Genomic DNA, 24,348 nt, shown 5'->3' on the forward strand with positions numbered 1-24,348 from the left:
TATCTCCGTCTCCATTCTTCTGCGAATGACGGGGATGAGGGCCTTGTCGGGTGTCTGGAGTAAATCCTTTGTATCCGACTCGTTAAAGAAAAAATCATCTTCCAGTACGTGGTGAGTAATCGCTGTCCTGATATCTAGAAGCTCTTGTCGGTCATAAGAGACATTGGCAGAAACGTTATGTATAAAATAATTTACAAATAACGTGAAAAAACACACAATTGCACAATTGGTTAGGGGACCGTAAAACGGCAGCCGTATCCTCCGGCGCCATTAACTACATAATTTTACTGCTCCTCTTTAATTATTTGTTGTTTTTATTTTTTACTTAACACTTATTTTTCTTAACTGAGTTGTTGGTTAAGGGCTTGTAAGTAAACATTTCAGTGTAAGGTCTTCACCTGTTCTATTCGGCGCATGTCAAATAACATTTGATTTGATCTCTGTGGTTTCAAGGCTTAAAAATCCTTCTTTAACCTGTCTCCTCTCTTTCATCTTCACTGATTCATGTGGATTTAACAAGTGACATCAATAAGGGATCATAGCTTTCACCTGGATTCACCTGGTCAGTCTGTCATGGAAAGAGCAAGAGTTCTTAATGTTTTCCACACTCGGTGTGTATATATGTTATATAAAATACATGTTTTCTGTATTAATGGCCGAGGTGCCCAGGTGGCTAGAATGGGAGGTTCCCTGCTGTTACTTGAAGCTGGTGTGAAGGGGTGAATTATGTCTTGTATTGGTGTCTGTTCAGGATACAATAGATGAATAGTCTCCTGCTGTATATTAGTTTAGGTTTGTGTGCCTCTCTAGGGTTTACCAGTGTGGGCCTGATCAGTTTGGGGTTAACATTAGCCTAGCACTAAGGCTATCTGGCGGGGTTTGGGTTAGCATTAGCTTAGCGCTAAGGCTGGCATTGGGGGTTTGAGTTAGCATTAGGCTAATTTAGCGCACTGGTATAATGATATAAGAAGCATGATACCTGGTAAACAGCGTACTACATCCTGATAGCCAATGTCTCAGGAGCAATGATGTAGGCTCTAGAGTGGTGCAGTGGTCTAAGGCACTGCATCTCAGTGCTAAAGGCGTCACTACAGACCCTGGTCTGATCCCTGGCTGTATCACAACCGGCCGTGATCGGGAGTCCCATAGGGCGGTGCACAATTGGCTCAGCCTTTTCTTGGTTAGGGGACGGTTTGGCCGGGGTAGGCCATCATTGTAAAATAAGAATTTGTTCTTAAGTGACTTGCTACATTTACATTTTACATTTAAGTCATTTAGCAGACGCTCTTATCCAGAGCGACTTACAAAATGGTGCATTCACCTTATGATATCCAGTGGAACAACCACTTTACAATAGTGCATCTAAATATTTTAAGGGGGGGGGGGGGTTAAGAAGGATTACTTTATCCTATCCTAGGTATTCCTTAAAGAGGTGGGGTTTCAGGTGTCTCCGGAAGGTGGTGATTGACTCCGCTGTCCTGGTGTCGTGAGGGAGCTTGTTCCACCATTGGGGTGCCAGAGCAGCGAACAGTTTTGACTGGGCTGAGCGGGAACTGTGCTTCCTCAGAGGTAGGGGGGCCAGCAGGCCAGTGGTGGATGAACGCAGTGCCCTTGTTTGGGTGTAGGGCCTGATCAGAGCCTGAAGGTATGGAGGTGCCGTTCCCTTCACAGCTCCGTAGGCAATCACCATGGTCTTGTAGCGGATGCGAGCTTCAACTGGAAGCCAGTGGAGAGAGCGGAGGAGCGGGGTGACGTGAATTGCCTAGTTATATAAACGTTAAAAAACATTGGCGCGCCTCTCTCGCATTGATAGTTAACCTCTTTGTGCCCCACCTGCGGGACACACTCGCCAACAGCCAGTGAAATAGCAGGGCGCCAAATTCAAAACAACAAAAATCTCATAATTCAAATTTCTCAAACATACAACTATTATATCCCATTTTAAAGATACACTTCTCGTTAATCCAACCACAGTGTCCGATTTCAAAAAGGCTTTACGGCGAAAGCATAACATTAGATTATGTTAGGACAGCGCCTAGACAAGAAAAACCACACAGCCATTTTCCAAGCAAGGAGAGGCGTCACAAAAACCAGAAATGCAGTTAAAATGAATCACTAACCTTTGATGATCTTCATCAGATGGCACTCATAGGACTTCATGTTACACAATACATGTATGTTTTGCTCGATAAAGTTCATATTTATATCCAAAAACCCCATTTTACATTGGCGTGTAATGTTCAGAAATGTTTTGCCTCCCAAAACTTCCGGTGAATGAGCACATCAATTTACAGAAATACTCATCATAAACGTTGATAAAATATACAACTGTTATTCAAAGAATTATAGATACACTTCTCCTTAATGCAACCGCTGTGTCAGATTTCAAAAAAGTTTTACGGCGAAAGTACACTTTGCAATAATCTGAGTACAGCGCTGAGACATCAAAACAAGCCATACAGATACCCGCCATTTTGGAGTCAACAGAAGTCACAAATAACATTATAAATATTCACTTACCTTTTGATGATCTTCATCGGAATGCACTCCCAGGAATCCCAGTTCCACAATAAATGTTTTTTTTTTCTTCGATAAAGTCCATCCTTTATGTCCAAAGCGCAGTAAGTTCAGACAAAGTGAAAAAAGTTATATTACAGTTCGTCGAAACATGTCAAACGATGTATAGCATCAATCTTTAGGATGTTTTTATCATAAATCTTCGATAATATTCCAACCGGACAATTCCATTGTCTTCAGAAATGAAAAGGAACACACCTAACTCTCACGGGCGTGCTCCTGTCTGAGCTCATGTCATTTTCTCAGTCATCTGATTCCAATGGCTCTTATTCTCTCCCCATTCACAGTAGAAGCATGAAACAACGTTCGAAAGACGTTCTAAGAACGTTCTAAAGACATCTAGTGGAAGTCTTAGGAAGTGCAAAATGACCCCACATACACTGTGTATTAGATGGGCAATCACTTGAAAAACTACAAACCTCAGATTTCCACACTTCCTGGTTGGATTTTTTCTCAGATTTTTACCTGCCATATGAGTTCTGTTATACTCACAGACATCATTCAAACAGTTTTAGAAACGTCAGAGTGTTTTCTATCCACATCTACTAATAATATGCATATCCTACCTTCTGGGCCTGAGTAGCAGGCAGTTTCTTCGGGCACGCTTTTCATCCGGACGTCAAAATACTGCCCCCTACCCCGATGAAGTTAAATGAAGGGAATTTATCATGAGCTGAGCTGGGGTCTCAGGGGAAGCCTTTGATGCTGTGAGAGAAGAGAGGATGAGAGGAGAGATGAGAAGAGGGGCAGAGGGGAGGCGATGATGGGGATGGTGGCATGTTAGTTAGAGCTGCCCACAGCTACAGTACAGCTCCTCCACTGACTTCTTTAATGTCATATTAGTGGATAGAAAGTTTGTCTTTTATGTACTTTCATGTTGCTGCAATACTTCATCTGATAAAAGCAGCGTATGGAGATTCATGTTTGTAAACATTTCACTATCTCTGGATGTTGTTGCCTTGTGGAGACTCCCCTGCCTTCCACCTGTGCTTCAGTTTGTGCAGAGATAATGTAGATACAGTAGCACAATTTACACGATGCCATCTACTAGAGTTTTTTTTCCTCTTTTCCATATTAGCAGAATCCTTTTGTTTGTTGTCTGCTTGTTTTCTCAGCCAACTGCTTTTGTGTCCTCTCTGGGAAAGTTGTTATTACAGAGACAGAACACAAGCACTTTGGAGAACATGTGTTGCTTACATCAGAAGAGAGAACTCTGAATACAAGATGAGCTGTTTGATTCAGACATCAATTTTGTGTGAAGTGAGATATGAAGGCTAAATTACATCTGTATTCAGTTTTTTTTAGGCAATATATTCTGTTTTATAAACTAGTGGGAAAGCTGCAATTATGACTACTTTTATCCTATTCAGCTCCACTCATAGAACATTGTTTAGCCTTACTTAGATGACATTTACTGAGATGGAAATGTACCCATGTTTTTGTACCCCAGGTCCAGTTGGGTTGATTACATCATGCTAATTTGAGGGCGGAGGGGGGTTAGTGCTACATGTCAACACATATCATGTAGTTTTGCCCAATGACCCTAACAAACCCTTTACCATGTTCCCTCTCTGTGTCTCTTGCAGGGTATTCACAGACTGTTCAGTTATTTAAAGGTGGTGCGCCTGCTGCATCTAGGCCGGGTGACCCATAAACTGGAACACTACTTGGAGTATGGAGCAGCTGTACTGGTCTTACTGATGTGTGTGTTTGGCCTGGTGGCCCACTGGATGGCCTGCATCTGGTACAGCATTGGACACTACGAGGTCATCGACGAGGTCACCAACAACATCAGGATGGACAGCTGGCTCTATCACTTAGCCATCAACCTCGGCTCGCCGTACTCCTACAATGCCAGTGGCTCAGGCCAATGGGAGGGCGGCCCTGGGAAAAACTCTCTGTACATCGCCTCTCTGTACTTCACCATGACCAGTCTGACCACCATCGGGTTCGGCAACATCGCCCCCACCACGGACAGAGAGAAGATCTTCTCTGTGGCCATGATGATAGTGGGATGTAAGTAAATGGGCTTTGTTGTTTTATCTTCTCCATGGTGTTGGTTGGTTGGGTCGGCAGCTGTTCCAGGGAGATAACTGATAGTAAAGAGTAGAGCTGGCTGGGCGATATGGAAAAAATCCATATCACTATAAATCGCATGAATTGATGCGATAATTTTTCAGCTGAGTTTAGGCTCTCCTTTCTCTAGGAGCACAGCATGTTGGCTGTGGTAACTTGCATCACAGGGCTAAGTAGGTTGAAAAGACCTGTCTCTTCATACCTCATTTTTCTTCGTTGTATTCTCCTCCTACTGAAATTCCTTTTATAATTGAATGCACTCCATGGAAACATTAATAATGGCATGGTGGTATATTTGGACATGTTGCGATGGCAACGGGTCAGGGGGACCTAGCACAAGTGTGGGTGTGTAAAAGGGATATTCTGCAGGTGTTTCATAGTAGAGTTGAACCTCTACTGTTACTAACCAAAATCACCAGTTTTTCTCCATTCAAATTACCCAGAAGTTGCTTTTGTACTGATTCTCACACCATTTCCATAATTATCACTGTTCAAATCGTTCCCATCGACCCAAACTGGCAATCACTTTTTTTTATTGTAATTGTTTTATTTCTCACAGTGATTTATGCGGTGCTGAAAGCGTAGAGTCTTCAGTCTGACTCGCAGTGGGGGAAAATGTAATCATGCAGGATGGATTGGACCTCTTAAAACTTCTTCAGGATTGGTGGGTCCCCTGCGGGACGGTTGAGCTAATGAGATTAGCATGAGGTTGTAAGTAACAAGGACATTTCCCAGGACATAGGCATATCTGATATTGGCAGAAAGCTTAAATTCTTGTTAATCTAACTGCACTGTCCAATTTACAGTAGCTATTACAGTGAAAGAATGCCATGCTATTGTTTAAGGAGAGTGCACAGTTTTGAATATGAAAAGTTATTAATAAATAAATTAGGCACATCAAATCAAATGTATTTATATAGCCCTTCTTACATCATCTGATATCTCAAAGTGCTGTACAGAAACCCAGCCTAAAACCCCAAACAGCAAGCAATGCAGGTGTAGAAGCTCGGTGGCTAGGAAAAACTCCATAGAAAGGCCAAAACCTAGGAAGAAACCTAGAGAGGAACCAGGCTATGAGGGGTGGCCAGTCCTCTTCTGGCTGTGCCGGGTGGAGAATATAACAGCACATGGCCAAGATGTTAAAATGTTCATAAATGACCAGCATGGTCAAATAATAATAATCATAGTAGTTGTCGAGGGTGCAACAAGTCAGTAACACAAGAGTAAGTGTCAGTTGGCTTTTTCATAGCCGATCTTTGAGAGTATCTCTACCGCTCCTGCTGTCTCTAGAGAGTTGAAAACAGCATGTCTGGGACAGGTAGCACGTCTGGTGAACAGGTCAGGGTTCCATAGCCGCAGGCAGAACAGTAGGAACTGGAGCAGCAGCACGGCCAGGTGGACTGGGGACAGCAAGGAGTCATCAAGCCAGGTAGTCCTGAGGCATGGTCCTAGGGCTCAGGTCCTCCGAGAAAGAGAATTAGAGAGAGCATATTTAAATTCACACAGGACACCGGAAAAGACAAGAGAAATACTCCAGATGTGACAGACTGACACTAGCCCCCCGACACAAACTACTGCAGCATAAATACTGGAGGCTGAGACAGGAGGGGTCAGGAGAAACTGTGGCCCCATCCGATGAAACCCCCGGACAGGGCCAAACAGGCAGGATATAACCCCACCCACTTTGCCAAAGCACAGCCCCCACACCACTGGAGGGATATCTCCAACCACCAACTTACCATCCCGAGACAAGGCGGAGTATAGCCCACAAAGATCTCCGCCACGGCACAACCCAAGGGGGGGCGCCAACCCAGACAGGAAGACCACATCAGTGACTCAACCCACTCAAGTGACGCACCCCTCCCAGGGACGGCATGGAAGAATACCAGTAAGCCAGTGACTCAGCCCCTGTAATAGGGGTAGAGGCAGAGAATCCCAGTGGAGGGAGGGGAACCGGCCAGGCAGAGACAGCAAGGGCGGTTCGTTGCTCCAGCCTTTCTGTTCACCTTCACACCCCTGAGCCAGACTACACTTAATCATAGGACCTACTGAAGAGATGTGTCTTCAGTAAAGACTTAAAGGTTGAGACTGAGTCTGCGTCTCTCACATGGGTAGGCAGACTATTCCATAAATTTGGGCAGTCTTGATACATCAGTTTGAACAGAAATGCAATGGTTCATTGGATCAGTCTAAAACTGCACATACACTGCTGCCATTTAGTGGCCAAAATCTAAATCGCACCTGGGCTGGAATAATACATTATGGCCTTTCTCTTGCATTTCAATGATGATGGTACAAAATAAATACAAAAAAAGGTTGACTTTTTCTTTGTATTATCTTTTACCAGATTTAATGTATTATATTCTCCTACATTCCTTTCGCATTTCCATAAACTTCAGTGTTTCCTTACAAATGGTACCAAGAATATGCATATTCTTGCTTCAGGGCTTGAGCTACAGTCAGTTACATTTGGGTATGTCATTTTAGGCGAACATTTAAAAAAAAAAAGGTGCCAATAAGAGGTTAAGTATAATTGCAGACAGTGGGGGTCAGGCACTCTGGCTGCATTTCAACCTTTATTCATAGGGCTGTTACAGGATGTACCTGCTCACCATTATTCAAGGACCGGTAAGTATTGCCTTCAGAAGTATGCACAGTGCTTAATTTGTACATTTGGATGTGCCGGAACAAAAAGTGAGCCAGAGATGAAGGTGACCTGGTTGGGCTCTGAGGTACCGGAACGGATGAAAAAAAGAATTGCCTTCATAATAAAACATTGCATGCATTATCATCGCTTTTGCGTACTGGCATAGAGCAGTAGCCTAAAGGTGATTGCAGAAGTTTACACATGTGAAAGAAATGCATTTAATGCAATTATGCATCATTTTAGATGACTGGAGACTCAAGCAGAATCTTTTTTATACCTCACAAATGATCAAAATGACAGGCTACTTTGACACTGACAAACTGAGAATACGAGAGCAATAAAAACATTTTCTTGAATCCATCAATAACCTTTCTTTCCCACTTTCGTTCATTTTATTCATTTATATGATTTATTTATTTCTGTCCTCCAATATGATAATGAGGGGTGTCAAGCAAACGTATGAGGGTGGTATCTAACACACCATTGGTTGATCAATGCCACAGCGCGTTAATTGATTGCATTTGACTGGGCGGCGTTCAGTATGACAGAAGGATGTGTCACTATCCAGGTCCATGTCACAGCATGCAGTGGCCTGATGACAATATATGCATTATGTACCTTTCATCACCAAAGCCATGTTAGCATTTACTGCACATGTTGCTGAACAATTTAACCTTTTTGTTAGTGTCATTGATGTATGGAAATTCGCATACAATATTCAACTCCCGAGTAGCGCAGCGGTCAAAGGTACTGCATCTCAGTGCAAGAGGCGTCACTACAGTCCCTGGTTCGAATCAAGGCTGAATCACATCCGGCAATGATTGGGAGTCCCATAGGGCGGCGCACAATTGGCCCAGCGTCGTCCGGGTTTGGCCGGGGAAGGCCGTCATTGTAAATAAGAATTTGTTCTTAACTGACTTTCCTAGTTAAATAAAGGTTAAATTAAAAATAAGCATTGACTAATACCTCTAGGGTAGGGGTAGGCAACCAGGTGTGTTGAATTTAGGCACTGAACTGATCAATTTGGCCTTTCTAGGAAGTTTTTCCTAGCCACCGTGCTTCTACACCTGCATTGCTTGTTGTTTTCGGTTTTAGGCTCGGTTTTTATAAAGCACTTTGTGACATCAGCTGATGTAAGAAGGGCTTTATAAATACATTCGATTGATCAATTCGTTTAGTTGGTCAGGGCTGCGTTCAGTACATAAAAACATAATAGAACTTTCAATTGAACGGAAACGGTGCTGTACTGAACGACTAGTTGAAAAACAGGGAAAGGTTGGGTTGTGGGTTCAAAATACACTACAGCGCTTTAATTACATCACTTATTGCTACAAGCCGCAACAAATTCCGAACGGATCAAATGTATCTCAAAGTCTGTTCAAGAACGTACAATAATGTTTTGGGAAAACGTGACGTTCAGTACAATCTGTTCCTCAAAGTAGCAAACATTCAAGAGAACTGAACGCACTCCTGGTGTGGTGCCTAGTTGGCACAAAATCCTTCAGTACCTGCAGCATGTCTGGAACAGGGTTTCCTACCCCTGCTCTAGGGTTCTGTGGTAAAAGGACTACTGTGCAAGGTATTGGGCATCATCTTTCTTCTAGGGCCCATATTCAAATCAACCTTTATTTGTCACATGGCCAAATACAACAAGCGTAGACTTTACCGTGAAATGCTTACTTACAAGCCCTTAACCAACAGTGCAGTTCAAGAAGAGTTAAGAAAATATTTACCAAATAGACTAAAATAAAAAGTAAGACACTAAGAATAGCAACTGTACCGAGTCAGTATGCGGGGGTACAGGTTAGTTGAGGTAATTTGTACATGTAGGTGGGGGTGAAGTGACTATGTATAGATAATAAACAGCAAGTAGCAGCAGTGTACAAAAGGGGTGGAGGGGTCAGTGTAAATTGTCCAGTGGCGATTTTATTAATTGTTCAGCAGTCTTATGGCTTGGGGGTAGAAGCTGTTGAGGAGCCTTTTGGTCCTAGACTTGAAGCTCCGGTACCGCTTGCCGTGTGGTAGCAGAGAAAATTGTCTAACTTGGGTGACTGGAGTTTCTGACAATTTTATGTGCTTTCCTCTGACACTGCCTATTATATAGGTCCTGGATGGCAGGAAGCTTGGCCCCAGTGATGTACTGGGCCGTTCGCACTACCCTCTGTAGCGCCTTACGGTCAGATGCCGAGCAGTTACCATGCCAGACGGTGATGCAACCGGTCAGGATGCTCTCGATGGTGCAGCTGTAGAACCTTTTGAGGATCTGGGGATCCATGCCAAATCTTTTCAGTCTCCTGAGGGGGAAAAGGTTTTGTCGTGCCCTCTTCATGGCTGTCTTGGTATGTTTGGACCATGATAGTTTGTTGGTGATGTGGACACCAAGGAACTTGAAATTTTCAACCCGCTCCACTACAGCCCCGTCAATGTTAATGGGGGCCTGTTCGGACAACCTTTTCCTGTAGTCCACGATCAGCTCCTTTGTCTTGCTCACAATGAGGGAGAGGTTGTTGTCCTGGCACCACACTGCCGGTTCTCTGACCTCCTCCCCATAGGCCGTCTCATCGTTGTTGGTGTTCAGGCCTACCACTGTTGTGTCGTCAGCAAACTTAATGATGGTGTTGGAAAAATGAAGGCGAAGAAGACACTAAAACAGATATATATTTCATAATATATATTTTTAATTTTCTTAGCTAGAGAATGCAGCTAGATAGTTTATCCTATTAAAACACCCGGTTCAAACAGAGAGAGTGATGCTATATTAGTTAGCCGGCTATGGATATCCAACACTGGAATTCTTCCAAGTCAAGGTAAGCTTTTGGTTTTATTAATGTATTGTCACCGGGGTCCGCCGGTGTAACTGCTGAGCTGCTGACTGTACACTGTACTGCATGATTGTAGCGGGTTTACTAGCACGTTACTTCTAGTAGCTATGTTGACAATGACGTTATATGGTGACTACGATATAGGCTGTGTGTAGCGATTTATGATATGAAGGTTGGGCTTGGAAAGGTTTTTCGCCTGGTCACAGACTGCTGATGTGCTGTGCACTAAAATGAACAAGCGTAGGGAAAAGGTGAGGAGGAGAGCGCATAGATGTGAGAAGGAATTATACAACTATCAAAGGGACCATGCTATTTGTATGTGGCTTCTATGAAAGTGAACTGTGTTTGCGTGTGATCAGGGGTGTATTCATTCTGCCAATTCTGTTGAAAAACGTTTCTTAAACAGAAGCAAATGGAACGAAACAGTGATAAACATACCTGAATTTGTCCAACAGAAACTATCGTTTGCAACTGTTTGACTAATAATTACACCCTAGATCAGCTAGATTCAGGCAAGAGTGTGCAAGGTGGTATTGAATGTGTCAATGTCTGTCACCTTGATTATTCAAATTTCATTTTTTTTCTGCATCAGGGAAAGCGTAGACAGACGTTTCGGCTTTACTGCCTTCTTCAGTGTGTAGGTACAATTTGCTTTAATTAAAAACAGCATTTGTAAAGAACAACAGATGAGCAGCAGGTTCTTCTAATCAGGTTTGCCACTCATCTGCCAATCAGAAATGTGGCCTCCTATGATCTACCTGTATACAAATGAGTCACAAAGAGATACAGAATTATGGAGTATGATAGCGGGCACGAAGGGCAAGTCACAAATCAGTTGACCAAGGTGGCAGCTTCATTAAATTAGTACCCTTAAAACTAGAGGTTGACAGATTTATGATTTTTCAACGCCGAATGAACACTTATTATATATATATATATATATATATATATATATATATATATATATATATATATATATATATATAAAAAATAAGTGTTCATTCAGTATTGAATGAACAATGAACACTTATTTTAACTTAATATAATACATCAATAAAATCTATTTAGTGTCAAATAAATAATGAAACATGTTCAATTTGGTTTAAATAATGCAAAAACACAGTGTTGGAGAAGAAAGTAAAAGTGCAATATGTGCCATGTAAAAAAGCTAACGTTTAAGTTCCTTGCTCAGAACATTACATTTACATTTACATTTATGTCATTTAGCAGACGCTCTTATCCAGAGCGACTTACAAATTGGTGCATTCACCTTATGATATCCAGTGGAACAACCACTTTACAATAGTGCATCTAAATCTTTTAAGGGGGGGGGGGGGGGTTAGAAGGATTACTTTATCCTATCCTAGGTATTCCTTAAAGAGGTGGGGTTTCAGGTGTCTCCGGAAGGTGGTGATTGACTCCGCTGTCCTGGCGTCGTGAGGGAGCTTGTTCCACCATTGGGGTGCCAGAGCAGCGAACAGTTTTGACTGGGCTGAGCGGGAACTGTGCTTCCTCAGAGGTAGGGGGGCCAGCAGGCCAGAGGTGGATGAACGCAGTGCCCTTGTTTGGGTGTAGGGCCTGATCAGAGCCTGAAGGTATGGAGGTGCCGTTCCCTTCACAGCTCCGTAGGCAATCACCATGGTCTTGTAGCGGATGCGAGTTTCAACTGGAAGCCAGTGGAGAGAGCCGAGGAGCGGGGTGACGTGAGAGAACTTGGGAAGGTTGAACACCAGACGGGCTGCGGCGTGCTGGATGAGTTGTAGGGGTTTAATGGCACAGGCAGTGAGCCCAGCCAACAGCGAGTTGCAGTAATCTAGACGGGAGATGACAAGTGCCTGGATTAGGACCTGCGCCGCTTCCTGTGTGAGCATGAGAACATATGAAAGCTGGTGGTTCCTTTTAACATGAGTCTTCAATATTCCCAGGTAAGAAGTTTTGGGTTGTAGTTATAGGACTATTTCTCTCTATACCATTTGTATTTCATAAAGCTTTGACTATTGGATGTTCTAATAGGTACTTTAGTATTGCCAGCCTAATCTCTGGAGTTGATGATAGGTTTTGAGTAATAAACAGTGCAATGCTTGAAGCACAGCGAAGAGCTGCTGGCAAATGCAGAAAAGTGCTGTTTGAATGAATACTTACGAGCCTGCTGCTGCCTACCACCACTCAGTCAGACTGCTCTATTAAATCATAGACTTAATTATAATATAATAACACACAAATACGAGCCTTAGGTCGTTAACATGGTCAAATCCGGAAACTATCATTTCGAAAACAAAACGTTTATTCTTTCAGTGAAATACGGAACTGTTCCGTATTTTATCTAATGGGTGGCATCCCTAAGTCTAAATATTGCTGTTACATTGCACAACCTTCATTGTTATGTCATAATTAGTTCGCAACGAGCCATGCGGCCCAAACTGTTGCATATATCCTGACTCTGCGTGCAATGAACGCTAGAGAAGTGACACAATTTCCCTAGTTAATATTGCCTGCTAACATGAATTTCTTAACTAAATATGCAGGTTTAAAAAAATATACTTCTGTGTATTGATTTTAAGAAAGGCGTTGATGTTTGTGGTTAGGTACACATTGGTGCAACGACAGTGCTTTTTTTCGCGAATGCGCTTGTTAAATCACCCGCTTGGCAAAGTAGGCTGTGATTCAATGATAAATTAACAGGCACCGCATCGATTATATGCAACGCAGGACAAGCTAGATAAACTAGTAATATCATCAACCATGTGTAGTTAACTAGTGATTATGCTAAGATTGTTTTTTTTATAAGATAAGTTTAATGCTAGCTAGCACCTTACATTGGCTCCTTACCGTACTCGCATAACAGGTAGCCAGTCCGCCACGCAGTCTCCTCGTGGAGTGCAATGTAATCGGTGTCCAAAAATGCCAATTACCGATTGTTATGAAAACTTGAAATTGGCCCTAATTAATCGGCCATTCCGATTCATCAGTCGACCTCTACTTAAAACACCAGTGTCAACGTCAACATTGAAGAGGCAACTCCGGGATGCTGGCCTTCTAGGCGGAGTTCCTCTGTCTAGTGTCTGTGTTCTTTTGCCCATCTTAATCTTTTATTTTTATTGGCGAGTCTGAGATATGGCTTTTTCTTTGCAACTCTGCCTAGAAGGCCAGCATCCCGGAGTCGCCTCTTCACTGTTGACGTTTTTTTTGTTTTGTTTTTTTGCGGGTACTATTTAATGAAACTGCCATTTGAGGACTTGTTAGGGGTCTGTTTCTTAAACTTGACACTCTAATTAAAAAAAAAAAATACATTATTTAACCAGGTAGGCTAGTTGAGAACAAGTTCTCATTTGCAACTGCGACCTGGCCAAGATAAAGCATAGCAATTCGACACATACAACAACACAGAGTTACACATGGAATAAACAAAACATGCAGTCAATAATACAGTAGAACAAAAGAAAACAAAAAGTCTATATACAGTGCGTGCAAATGAGGTAAGTTAAGGCAATAAATAGGCCATGGTGGCGAAGTAATTACAATATAGCAATTAAACACTGGAATGGTAGATGTGCAGAAGATGAATGTGCAAGTAGAGATACTGGGGTGCAAAGGAGCAAGGTAAATAAGTAAATACAGTATGGGGATGAGGAAGATAGATGGGCTGTTTACAGATGGGCTATGTACAGGTGCAGTGATCTGTGAGCTGCTGTGACAGCTGGTGCTTAAAGCTAGTGAGGGAGATATGAGTCTCCAGCTTCAGAGATTTTTGCTGTTCGTTCCAGTCATTGGCAGCAGAGAACTGGAAGGAAAGAAGACCAAAGGAGGAATTGGCTTTGGGGGTGACCAGTGCGATATACCTGCTGGAGCGCGTGCTACGAGTGGGTGCTGCTATGGTGACCAGTGAGCTGAGATAAGGCGGGGCTTTACCTAGCAGAGACTTGTAGATAACCTGTAGCCAGTGGGTTTGGCGACGAGTATGAAGCGAGGGCCAACCAACGAGAGTGTACAGGTCGCAATGGTGGGTAGTGTATGGGGCTTTTGGTGACAAAACGGATGGCACTGTGATAGACTGCATCCAGTTTTTTGAGTAGAGCGTTGGAGGCTATTTTATAGATTACATCACCGAAGTCGAGGATCGGTAGGATGGTCAGTTATACGAGGGTATGTTTGGCAGCATGAGTGGAGGATGCTTTGTTGCGATATAGGAAGCCGATTCTAGATTTCATTTTGCATTGGAGATGCTTAATATGAGTCTGGAAGGAGATTTTATAGTCTAACCAGACACCCAGGTAGTTGTCCACGTATTCTAAGTCAGAGCCGTCCAGAGTAGTGATGCTGGACAGGCGAGCAGGTGCGGGCAGTGATCGATTGAATAGCATGCATTTAGTTTTACTTGGGTTTAAGAGCAGTTGGAGGCCACGGAAGGAGAGTTGTATGGCGTTGAAGTTCGTCTGGAGGTTAGTTAACGCAGTGTCCAAAGAGGGGCCAGAAGTATACAGAATGGTGTCGTCTACGTAGAGGTGGATCAGATAATCACCAGCAGCAAGAGAATTTAATCCTGTGGCACACCAATAGAGACTGCCAGAGGTCCGGACAACAGGCCCTCCGATTTGACACACTGAACTCTATCAGAGAAGTAGTTGGTAAACCAGGCGAGGCAATCATTTGAGAAACCAAGGCTGTCGAGTCTGCCAATAAGAATGTGGTGATTGACAGAGTCGAAAGCCTTGGCCAGGTCGATGAATACGGCTGCACTGTGATGTCTCTTATCGATGGCGGTTATGATGTCATTTAGGACCTTGAGCGTGGCTGAGTTGCACCCATGACCAGCTCTGAAACCAGATTGCATAGCGGAGAAGGTGTGTGGGATTCGAAATGGTCGGTAATCTGTTTGTTAACTTGGCTTTCGAAGACCTTAGAAAGACAGGGTAGGATAGATATAGGTCTGTAGCAGTTTGGGTCTAGAGTGTCACCCCCTTTGAAGAGGGGGATGACCACGGCAGCTTTCCAATCTTTGGGGATCTCAGACGATACGAAAGAGGTTGAACAGGCTAGTAATAGGGGTTGCAACAATTTCGGCAGATAATTTTAGAAAGAGAGGGTCCAGATGGTCTAGCCCGGCTGATTTGTATGGGTCCAGATTTTGCAGCTCTTTCAGAACATCAGCTATCTGGATTTGGGTGAAGGAGAAATGGTGGGGGCTTTGGCGGGTTGCTGTGGAGGGTGCCGGGCAGTTGACCGGGGTAGGGGTAGCCAGGTGGAAAGCATGGCCAGCCGTAGAGAAATGCTTATTGAAATTCTCAATTATAGTGGATTTATCAGTGGTAACAGTGTTTCCTAGCCTCAGAGCAGTGGGCAGCTGGGAGGAGGTGCTCTTATTCTCCATGGACTTTACAATGTCCCAGAACTTTTTTGAGTTAGTACTACAGGATGCAAATTTCTGTTTGAAAAAGCTAGCCTTAGCTTTTCTAAATGCCTGTGTATATTTGTTCCTAACTTCCCTGAAATGTTGCATATCAGGGGGCTATTCGATGCTAATGCAGAACGCCACAGGATGTTTTTGTACTGGTCAAGGGAAGACAGGTCTGAAGTGAACCAAGGACTATATCTATTCCTAGTTCTACATTTTTTGAGTAGGGCATGCTTATTTAAGATGGTGAGGAAAGCACTTTTAAAGAATAACCAGGCATCATCTACTGACGGGATGAGGTCAGTGTCATTCCAGGATACCCCGGCCAGGTCGATTAGAAAGGCCTGCTCGCAGAAGTCGTTTGGTCGCAGCCCATTACGGATGCAGGCAATGAGGCAGTGATCGCTGAGATCTTGATTGAAAACAGCAGAGGTGTATTTGGAGGGCGAGTTAGTTAGGATGACATCTATGAGGGTGCCCGTGTTTACGGATTTGGGGTTGTACCTGGTAGGTTCATTGATAATTTGTGTGAGATTGAGGGCATCAAGCTTAGATTGTAGGATGGCCGGGGTTTTAAGCATGTCCCAGTTTAGGTCACCTAGTAGCACGAGCTCAGAAGATAGATGGGGGCAATCAATTCACATATGGTATCGAGGGCACAGCTGGTGGCAGAGGGAGGTCTATAGCAAGCGGCAACATTGAGAGACTTGTTTCTGGAAAGGTGCATTTTTAGAAGTAGAAGCTCGAATTGTTTGGGTACAGACTTGGATAGTAATACAGAACTCTGCAGGCTATCTTTGCAGTAGATTGCAATGATTAACAATGTACTTGTCCTCTTGCTCAGTTGTGCACCGGGACTTCCCACTCCTCTTTCTATTCTGGTTAGAGCCCGTTTGCGCTGTTCTGTGAAGGGAGTAGTGCACAACGTTGTACAAGATCATCAGTTTCTTGGCAATTTCTCGCATGGAATAGCCTTCATTTCCCAGAACAAGAATAGACTGATGTGGTGCAGAAGAAAGTTCTTTGTTTCTAGCCATTTTGAGCCTGTAATCGAACCCACAAATGCTGATGCTCCAGATACTCAACTCGTCTAAAGAAGGCCAGTTTTATTGCTTCTTTAATTAGAACAACAGTTTTCAGCTGTGCTAACATAATTGCAAAAGGGATTTCTAATGATCGATTAGCCTTTTAAAATGATAAACTTTGATTAGCTAACACAACATGCCATTGGAACACAGGAGTGATGGTTGCTGATAATGGGCCTCTGTACGCCTATGTAGATATTCCATTAAAAATCAGCTGTTTCCAGCTACAATAGTCATTTACAACATTAACAATGTCTACACTGTATTTCTGATCAATTAGATGTTATTTTAATGGACAAAAAATGTGCTCTTCTTTCAAAGACATTTCTAATTGGCTCCGAACTTTTGAACGGTGGTGTACGTGACTTTATCTCATATGTCCTAATGTTAGAACATTTCCTTATGGTGCTACAAGAGGAACAATATCTACAGGGGAAGCATCCTTTTATGAACGTCTCTTTTCTCTCTCTGACCACATCTGATTTAACCAATATGTTTGATAGATTTCTTGATCGTTTATAGGTGGATTCTGGAAAGCAGAATTTAAAGAGGAGTCTGATAATTTGTGCCAATGTTTATTAACAATAGACTTGATGACATTATGGCTATCATTGAAAGTAAGTATATAGTTTACAGAAAACTGTTCTGTTTTTGTTGGGATTTATTAAGTAATTGACTTCTGTTCAAGCTTTTAACTTATATTTTAGCTTTATCAAGCCAGGTATCAGGGTAATGTTATCCTCTCAAGCGAAAACGCTTAAGGAAAGAATTTGATTGTCTATCATATTCTTCCTCTGTGTCGCAGATGCAACACAGTCTATGAAGTTGGCTTGCTGGTAAACCTCTTTTTAGGGGGTTGTCAATATAGTACTTTTATCTGTTGGTTTTCTGTAGACTGTCGTACTTAGAGATTGTCCCTTCTTTGTAACAAGTACATCCAAGAAATGTATAGAGTTAATGTTATTTTCTATAGTGAAGGAAATTGATTGTGTAGTTAAGATATTAATTTAATTTCGGAACCCGTCCAGATCATAAAGCAATCGTCTATATAGCGGGTCCAATATTTAACATGATCTTTGTTAGGATTATTAATGTAAATAATATCCAGTTCGAATTTCCACATAAATAGACTTGCATAGTTGGGAGCTAATGGAGTTCCCATTTCTGTTCCAAAAGTCTGTAGATAGTAAAATGTATGAAATATCATATTTTTTAGTAAGCACTAATTGTGCAAGCGCAATTATATAATTTGTAGGCACATCGCTTAAGCAGTTGGAGAGGAAGAATTTGAGGGCCTCCATCATTCAGTATATTGGTATATAGCAATGAGTCATCAAGAGTGAATTATCAATCTCCTTCACTATTACCTGGCATAGGAAATCAGAAATAAGGCCCATTAAAAAAAAAATGTCTTCCTCCCTCATCATAAACGGCACTGAGGGAGAATGACTAACAAAATCAATTGAGTTCCCATGGAGGTCAGGGCCTTGGGCACTTTCTCTGTGTGCTCTGTCTGTATTTGGCTGGGATTACTAGTTTATATAACCACATTTTGATATTGCAACTGGTGTATTATAATATTCTTACTCTCAATAGTATGTTGAAACCCAAACTGAGTTCCGGGTGCTACCTAGCAGCCGGGGGCCCTAAGCGACCACTTATGTTGCTTATTCCTGGAACCGGCCCTGCCTGTCATTACCACTCACTTCAGCTCATTTCATCTTATGACAACTGTATTCCTTTCTTCTCCAGCTCTTCTGTACGCCGCCATCTTTGGAAATGTGACCACCATCTTCCAGCAGATGTACACCAACACCAACCGCAAACACAAGATGCTGACCGATGTGAGGGACTTCCTCAAGCTCTACCAGGTGCCCAATGAGCTGAGAGAGAGGTTGATGGACTCCATCGTCTCCACATGGTCTATGTCCAAGGGCATCGACACTGAGATGGTGAGCCATGGCCCTGAGCTTGGACCCCGGAGTGATAACATCTAACACCAGGGCTGCCTGGGGTTAGAGTACAGGAGGGCTCCGTGCGGTTAAAGCACAGGAGGGCTGCATGGGGTTAGAGCAGGTGTTACACTTTTTCAGCCTTGGACCCAAATTAGAAATTCTGTGTTACCTGGGACCCAAGCTTATTAAAACATGCAACTACACGTAAATATCGGTACATTTAATTATGCCCTTATGCCTAAAACAAATAACAATGAAATGCCTATGGAAATAACAATTAATGTTTATTTTCCCCCATTAATAACAGTCTTACATATCTGTCTAGGTTGGAACTGTTGCTGGTAATATACAAGAAATCATTTTCATTCTGAACTGGAATAAACTGATCACATCACACAGAGGTATAGCAGAACACACAATAGGGCTGTCCCAGACAATTTTTTTTTCTTTGTCTATCGAAAGTAATCTGTTCTTTCGATTGGTCAAAAGAAATTCAAGTGTAATTTTTCATATATAGATACACCCTATGCGTTTTAATGAAATCAACTATATGCATTAAGCTTGTCTGATGCTTAAAGCTTATGGTTTGATGAAATAAGACAAATGCCTCGAAGGCACCAGAGAGAAAAAAAACCTTAACCTGAACCAACTATTCTCCTCCCGTCCTTGCTGGCTTTCGCAGATTCTGCCATTACTCACCTGAAATTGCAGGTAATGGACTTCACGAGGAGTTGGCAACCTTTCTCTTGTTGAATGCCAATTTATCTTACCATTTCTACCGATCTGTGTTCCAGTTATGGTTTTCATATGCACATTTTTGTGACAGTCATTTAATTCATAATAACGTCTTCATATCTCAAAATCATTGCTGTGGTTAATCAAGTCTATCCAAATCTAATCTAAAAATGATACAAACCTAAAAAGTAATTTATATTGTCATTGACAACTATGTAAAAATAGCTTACATAAAGCCAACAAATGAAAACATTGCAGCGTTAACAAATATACAGTTGAAGTCAGAAGTTTACATACACCTTAGCCGAATACATTTCAACTGAGTTTTTCACAATTTCTGTCATTGTAAAAATTACTTGTCTTAGGTCAGTTAGGATCACCACTTATTTTAAGAATGTGAAATGTCAGAATAATAGTAGAGAGAATGATTTATTTCAGCTTCTATTTCTTTCATCACATTCCCAGTGGGTCAGAAGTTTACATACACTCAATTAGTATTTGGTAGCATTGCCTTTAAATTGTTTAACTTGGGTCAAACGTTTTGGGTAGCCTTCCACAAGCTTATCACAATAAGTTGGGTGAATTTTGGCCAATTCCTCCTGACAGAGCTGGTGTAACAGAGTCAGGTTTCTAGGCCTCCTTGCTCACACACACTTTTTCAGTTCTACCTACACATTTTCTATGGGATTGAGGTCAGGGCTTTGTGATGGCCACTCCAATACCTTGACTTTGTTGTCCTTAAGCCATTTTGCCACAACTTTGGAAGTATGCTTGGGGTCATTGTCCATTTGGAAGACCCATTTGCGACCAAGCTTTAACTTCCTGACATGTTGGCTGTCTCATCATTGTTGGTAGTCAAGCACACTACTGTTGTGTCGTCTGCAAACTTGATGATTTGAGTTGGAGGCGTGCATGGTCACGCAGTCGTGGGTGAACAGGGAGTACATGAGGGGGCTGAGCACACACCCTTATGGGGCCCCAGTGTTGAGAGTCAGCGAAGTGGAGATGTTGTTTCCTACCTTCACCACCTGGGGGCGGCCTGTCAAAGTCCAGGACCCAATTGCACAGGGTGGGGTTGAGACCCAGGGCCTCCAGCTTGATGAGCTTGGAGGGTACTATGGTGTTGAATGCTGAGCTGTAGTCAATGAACAGCATTCTTACATAGGTATTCCTTTTGTCCAGACGGGGTAGGGCAGTGTGCAGTGGGATGATGATTGCATCGTCTGTGGACCTGTTGGGGCGGTATGCAAACTGAACTGGGTCTAGGGTGGTCTTTAACCTCTATGGGCTAGGTGGGACGCTTGCTATTACTTCAATTTCTCAAACATATGACTATTTTACACCATTTTAAAGACAAGACTCTCGTTAATCTAACCACACTGTCCGATTTCAAAAAGGCTTTACAACGAAAGCAAAACATTAGATTATGTCAGCAGAGTACCCAGCCAGATATAATCAGACACCCATTTTTCAAGCTAGCATATAATGTCACATAAACCCAAACCACAGCTAAATGCAGCACTAACCTTTGATGATCTTCATCAGATGACAATCCTAGGACATTATGTTATACAATACATGCATGTTTTGTTCAATCAAGTTCATATTTATATCAAAAAACAGCTTTTTACATTAGCATGTGACTAGCATGTGACTAGCATTCCCACCGAACACTTCCGGTGAATTTACTAAATTACTCACGATAAACGTTCACAAAAAACATAACAATAATTTTAAGAATTATAGATACAGAACTCCTTTATGCACTCGCTATGTCCGATTTTAAAATAGCTTTTCAGTGAAAGCACATTTTGCAATATTCTGAGTAGATAGCCCGGCCATCACAGGCTAGCTATTTTGACACCCACCAAGTGTGGTACTCACCAAACTCCGATTTACTATTAGAAAAGTTTGATTACCTTTGCTGTTCTTCGTCAGAATGTACTCCCAGGACTTCTACTTCAATAACAAATGTTGGTTTGGTTCCAAATAATCCATAGTTATATCCAAATAGCGGCGTTTTGTTCATGCGTTCAAGACACTATCCGAAGGGTAAAGAAGGGTGATGCGCCCGACGCGTTTCGTGACCAAAAAAATCAAAATGTTCCATTACCGTACTTCGAAGCATGTCAAACGCTGTTTAAAATACATTTTTATGCGATTTTTCTCGTAAAAAAGCGATAATATTCCGACCGGGAGTCGTTGTTTTCGTTCAAAGAGAGAGAAAGTAAACATGGTGTCGGCTCGTGCACGCGCCTCCAGTCTCATTGTCCTCAGATCGACCACTATCCAAATGCACTAATGTTTTTCAGCCAGGGCCTGCAAAGCCACCATTCATCGTTCTAGCGCCTTCTGAGAGCCTATGGGAGCGTTAGAAAATGTCACGTTATGCCAGAGATCCCCTGTTTTGGTTAGAGATGATCAAGAAGGCCAAGAAATAGTCAGAGAGCGCTTCCTGTTTGGAATCTTCTCAGGTTTTGGCCTGCCAAATGAATTCTGTTATACTCACAGACACCATTCAAACAGTTTTAGAAACTTTAGGGTGTTTTCTATCCAAAACAAACATTATATGCATATTCTAGTTACTGGGCAGGAGTAGTAACCAGATTAAATCGGGTACGTTTTTTATCCGGCCGTGCAAATACTGCCCCCTATCCCCAACAGGTTAAGGTGGAGGTGATATGATCCTTGACTAGTCTCTCAAGCACTTCATGATGACAGAAGTGAGTGCTACGGGGTGGTTGACATTTAGTTAAGTCATCTTTGCCTTCTTGGGTACAGGAACAATGGTAGCCATCTTGAAGCATGTGGGGACAACAGACTGGGATAGGGAGCGATTGAATATGTCTGTAAACACACCAGCCAGCTTGTCTGCGCAAGCTTTGAGGACGCGGCTAGGGATGCCTTCTGGGCCAGCAGCCTTGCGGGGATTAACACATTTAAATGTTTTACTCATGTTAGCCACGTTGACATCATTTGAGTCAATTGGAGGTGTACCTGTGGATGAATTTCAAGGCCTACCTTCAAACTCAGTGCCTCTTTGCTTGACATCATGGGAAAATCAAAAAATTGTAGACCTCCACAAGTCTGGTTCATCCTTGGGAGCAATTTCCAAATGCCTGAAGGTCCCACATTCATCTGTACAAACAATAGTACACAAGTATAAACACCATGGGACCACGCAGCCGTCATACTGCTCAGGAAGGAGACACGTTCTGTCTCCTAGAGATGAACGTACTTTGGTGCGAAAAGTGCAAATCAATCCCAGAACAGCAAAGGACCTTGGTGTAGATGCTGGAGGAAACAGGTACAAAAGTATATATATCCACAGTAAAACGAGTCCTATAACCTGAAAGGCCGCTCAGCAAGGAAGAAGCCACTGCTCCAAAACCGCCATAAAAAAGCCAGACTACGGTTTGCAACTGCACATGAGGACAAATATCATACTTTTTGGAGAAATGTCCTCTGGTCTGATGAAACAAAAATAGAACTGTTTGGCCATAATGACCATCGTTATGTTTGGAAGAAAAAGGGGGACGCTTGCAAGCTGAAGAACACCATCCCAACCGTGAAGCACAGGGGTGGCAGCATCATGTTGTGGGGGTGCTTTGCTGCAGGAGGGACTGGTGTACTTCACAAAATAGATGGCATCATGAGGCAGGAAAATTATGTGGATATATTGAAGCAACATGTCAGGAAGTTAAAGCTTGGTCGCAAATGGGTCTTCCAAATGGACAATGACCCCAAGCATACTTCCAAAGTTGTGGCAAAATGGCTTAAGGACAACAAAGTCAAGTCAAGGTATTGGAGTGGCCATCACAAAGCCCTGACCTTAATCCCATAGATAATTTGTGGGTAGAACTGAAAAAGTGTGTGTGAGCAAGGAGGCCTAGAAACTCTGTTACACCAGCTCTGTCAGGAGGAATTGGCCAAAATTCACCCAACTTATTGTGGTAAGCTTGTGGAAGGCTACCCAAAACGTTTGACCCAAGTTAAACAATTTAAAGGCAATGCTACCAAATACTAATTGAGTGTATGTAAACTTCTGACCCACTGGGAATGTGATGAAAGAAATAGAAGCTGAAATAAATCATTCTCTCTACTATTATTCTGACATTTCACATTTTTTAAATAAAGTGGTGATCCTAACTGACCTAAGACAGGGAATTTTTATAATGATTAAATGTCAGGAATTGTAAAAAACTGAGTTTAAATGTATTTGGCTTAGGTGTATGTAAACTTCCAACTTCAACTGTTTAAAATGATTACTTGTATTTTAACAGCAACAGTTCCAACCTTGACTTGTTTTCAACAATATCTTATACACTAAGATAAAAATGGAGGCCTACTTTACATCTTCATATGTACTGTTATTTAAGGTTGAACTATCAGTAGCAAGCTAGAAAACTTGCTTTGGCTAATGTTAGCTAGCTGGCTTTTATCTGTGTACAAGAGGATCGTTTGAAAGACAAGACAAACTCACATCTACTACTATGATAGATAGTGCCGTCATGTTGTGGAAGTTTAGTCAGGACATACACTACCATTCAAAAGTTTGAGGTTCTTAGAAATGTCCTTATTTTTGAAAGAAATGCAATTTTTTGTCCATTAAAATAACATCAAATTTGAATAGACATACAGTGTAGATATTGTTCATAATGTAAATTACAATTGTAGCTGGAAACGGCTGACTTTTTATGGAATATCTACATAGGTGTACAGAGACCCATTATCAGCAACCATCACTCCTGTGTTCCAATGTCACGTTGTGTTAGCTAATCCAAGTTTATAATTTTAAAAAGCTAATTGATCATTTGAAAACCCTTTTGCAATTATGTTAGCACAGCTGAAAACTGTTGTTCTGATTTAAAGAAGCAATAAAACAGGCCTTCTTTAGACTAGTTGAGTATCTGGAGCATCAGCATTTGTGGGTTCGATTACAGGCTCAAAATGGCCAGAAACAAAACTTTCTTCTGAAACTCGTCAGTCTATTCTTGTTCTGAGAAATGAAGACTATTCCATGCGAGAAATTGCCAAGAAACTGAAGATCTCATACAAC

The 24,348-nt window shown here is 42.2% G+C and overlaps 1 protein-coding gene across 1 annotated transcript in view; it reads left to right on the forward strand.

Moving 5' to 3' along the window:
- LOC106610918 (voltage-gated delayed rectifier potassium channel KCNH5) overlaps window positions 1–24,348 on the forward strand; it is a 92,689-nt gene that overhangs the window by 25,056 nt on the left and 43,285 nt on the right. The window contains exons 7-8 of the mRNA XM_045724261.2: window positions 4,164–4,593; window positions 18,352–18,551. Of these exons, the coding sequence (XP_045580217.2) occupies window positions 4,164–4,593; window positions 18,352–18,551 (630 nt within the window). The remainder of the gene's footprint in view (window positions 1–4,163; window positions 4,594–18,351; window positions 18,552–24,348) is intronic.

The sequence above is a fragment of the Salmo salar genome, chromosome 09 (assembly GCF_965601325.2).
Source record: "Salmo salar chromosome 09, fSalSal1, whole genome shotgun sequence".
Lineage (NCBI taxonomy): Eukaryota > Metazoa > Chordata > Actinopteri > Salmoniformes > Salmonidae > Salmo > Salmo salar.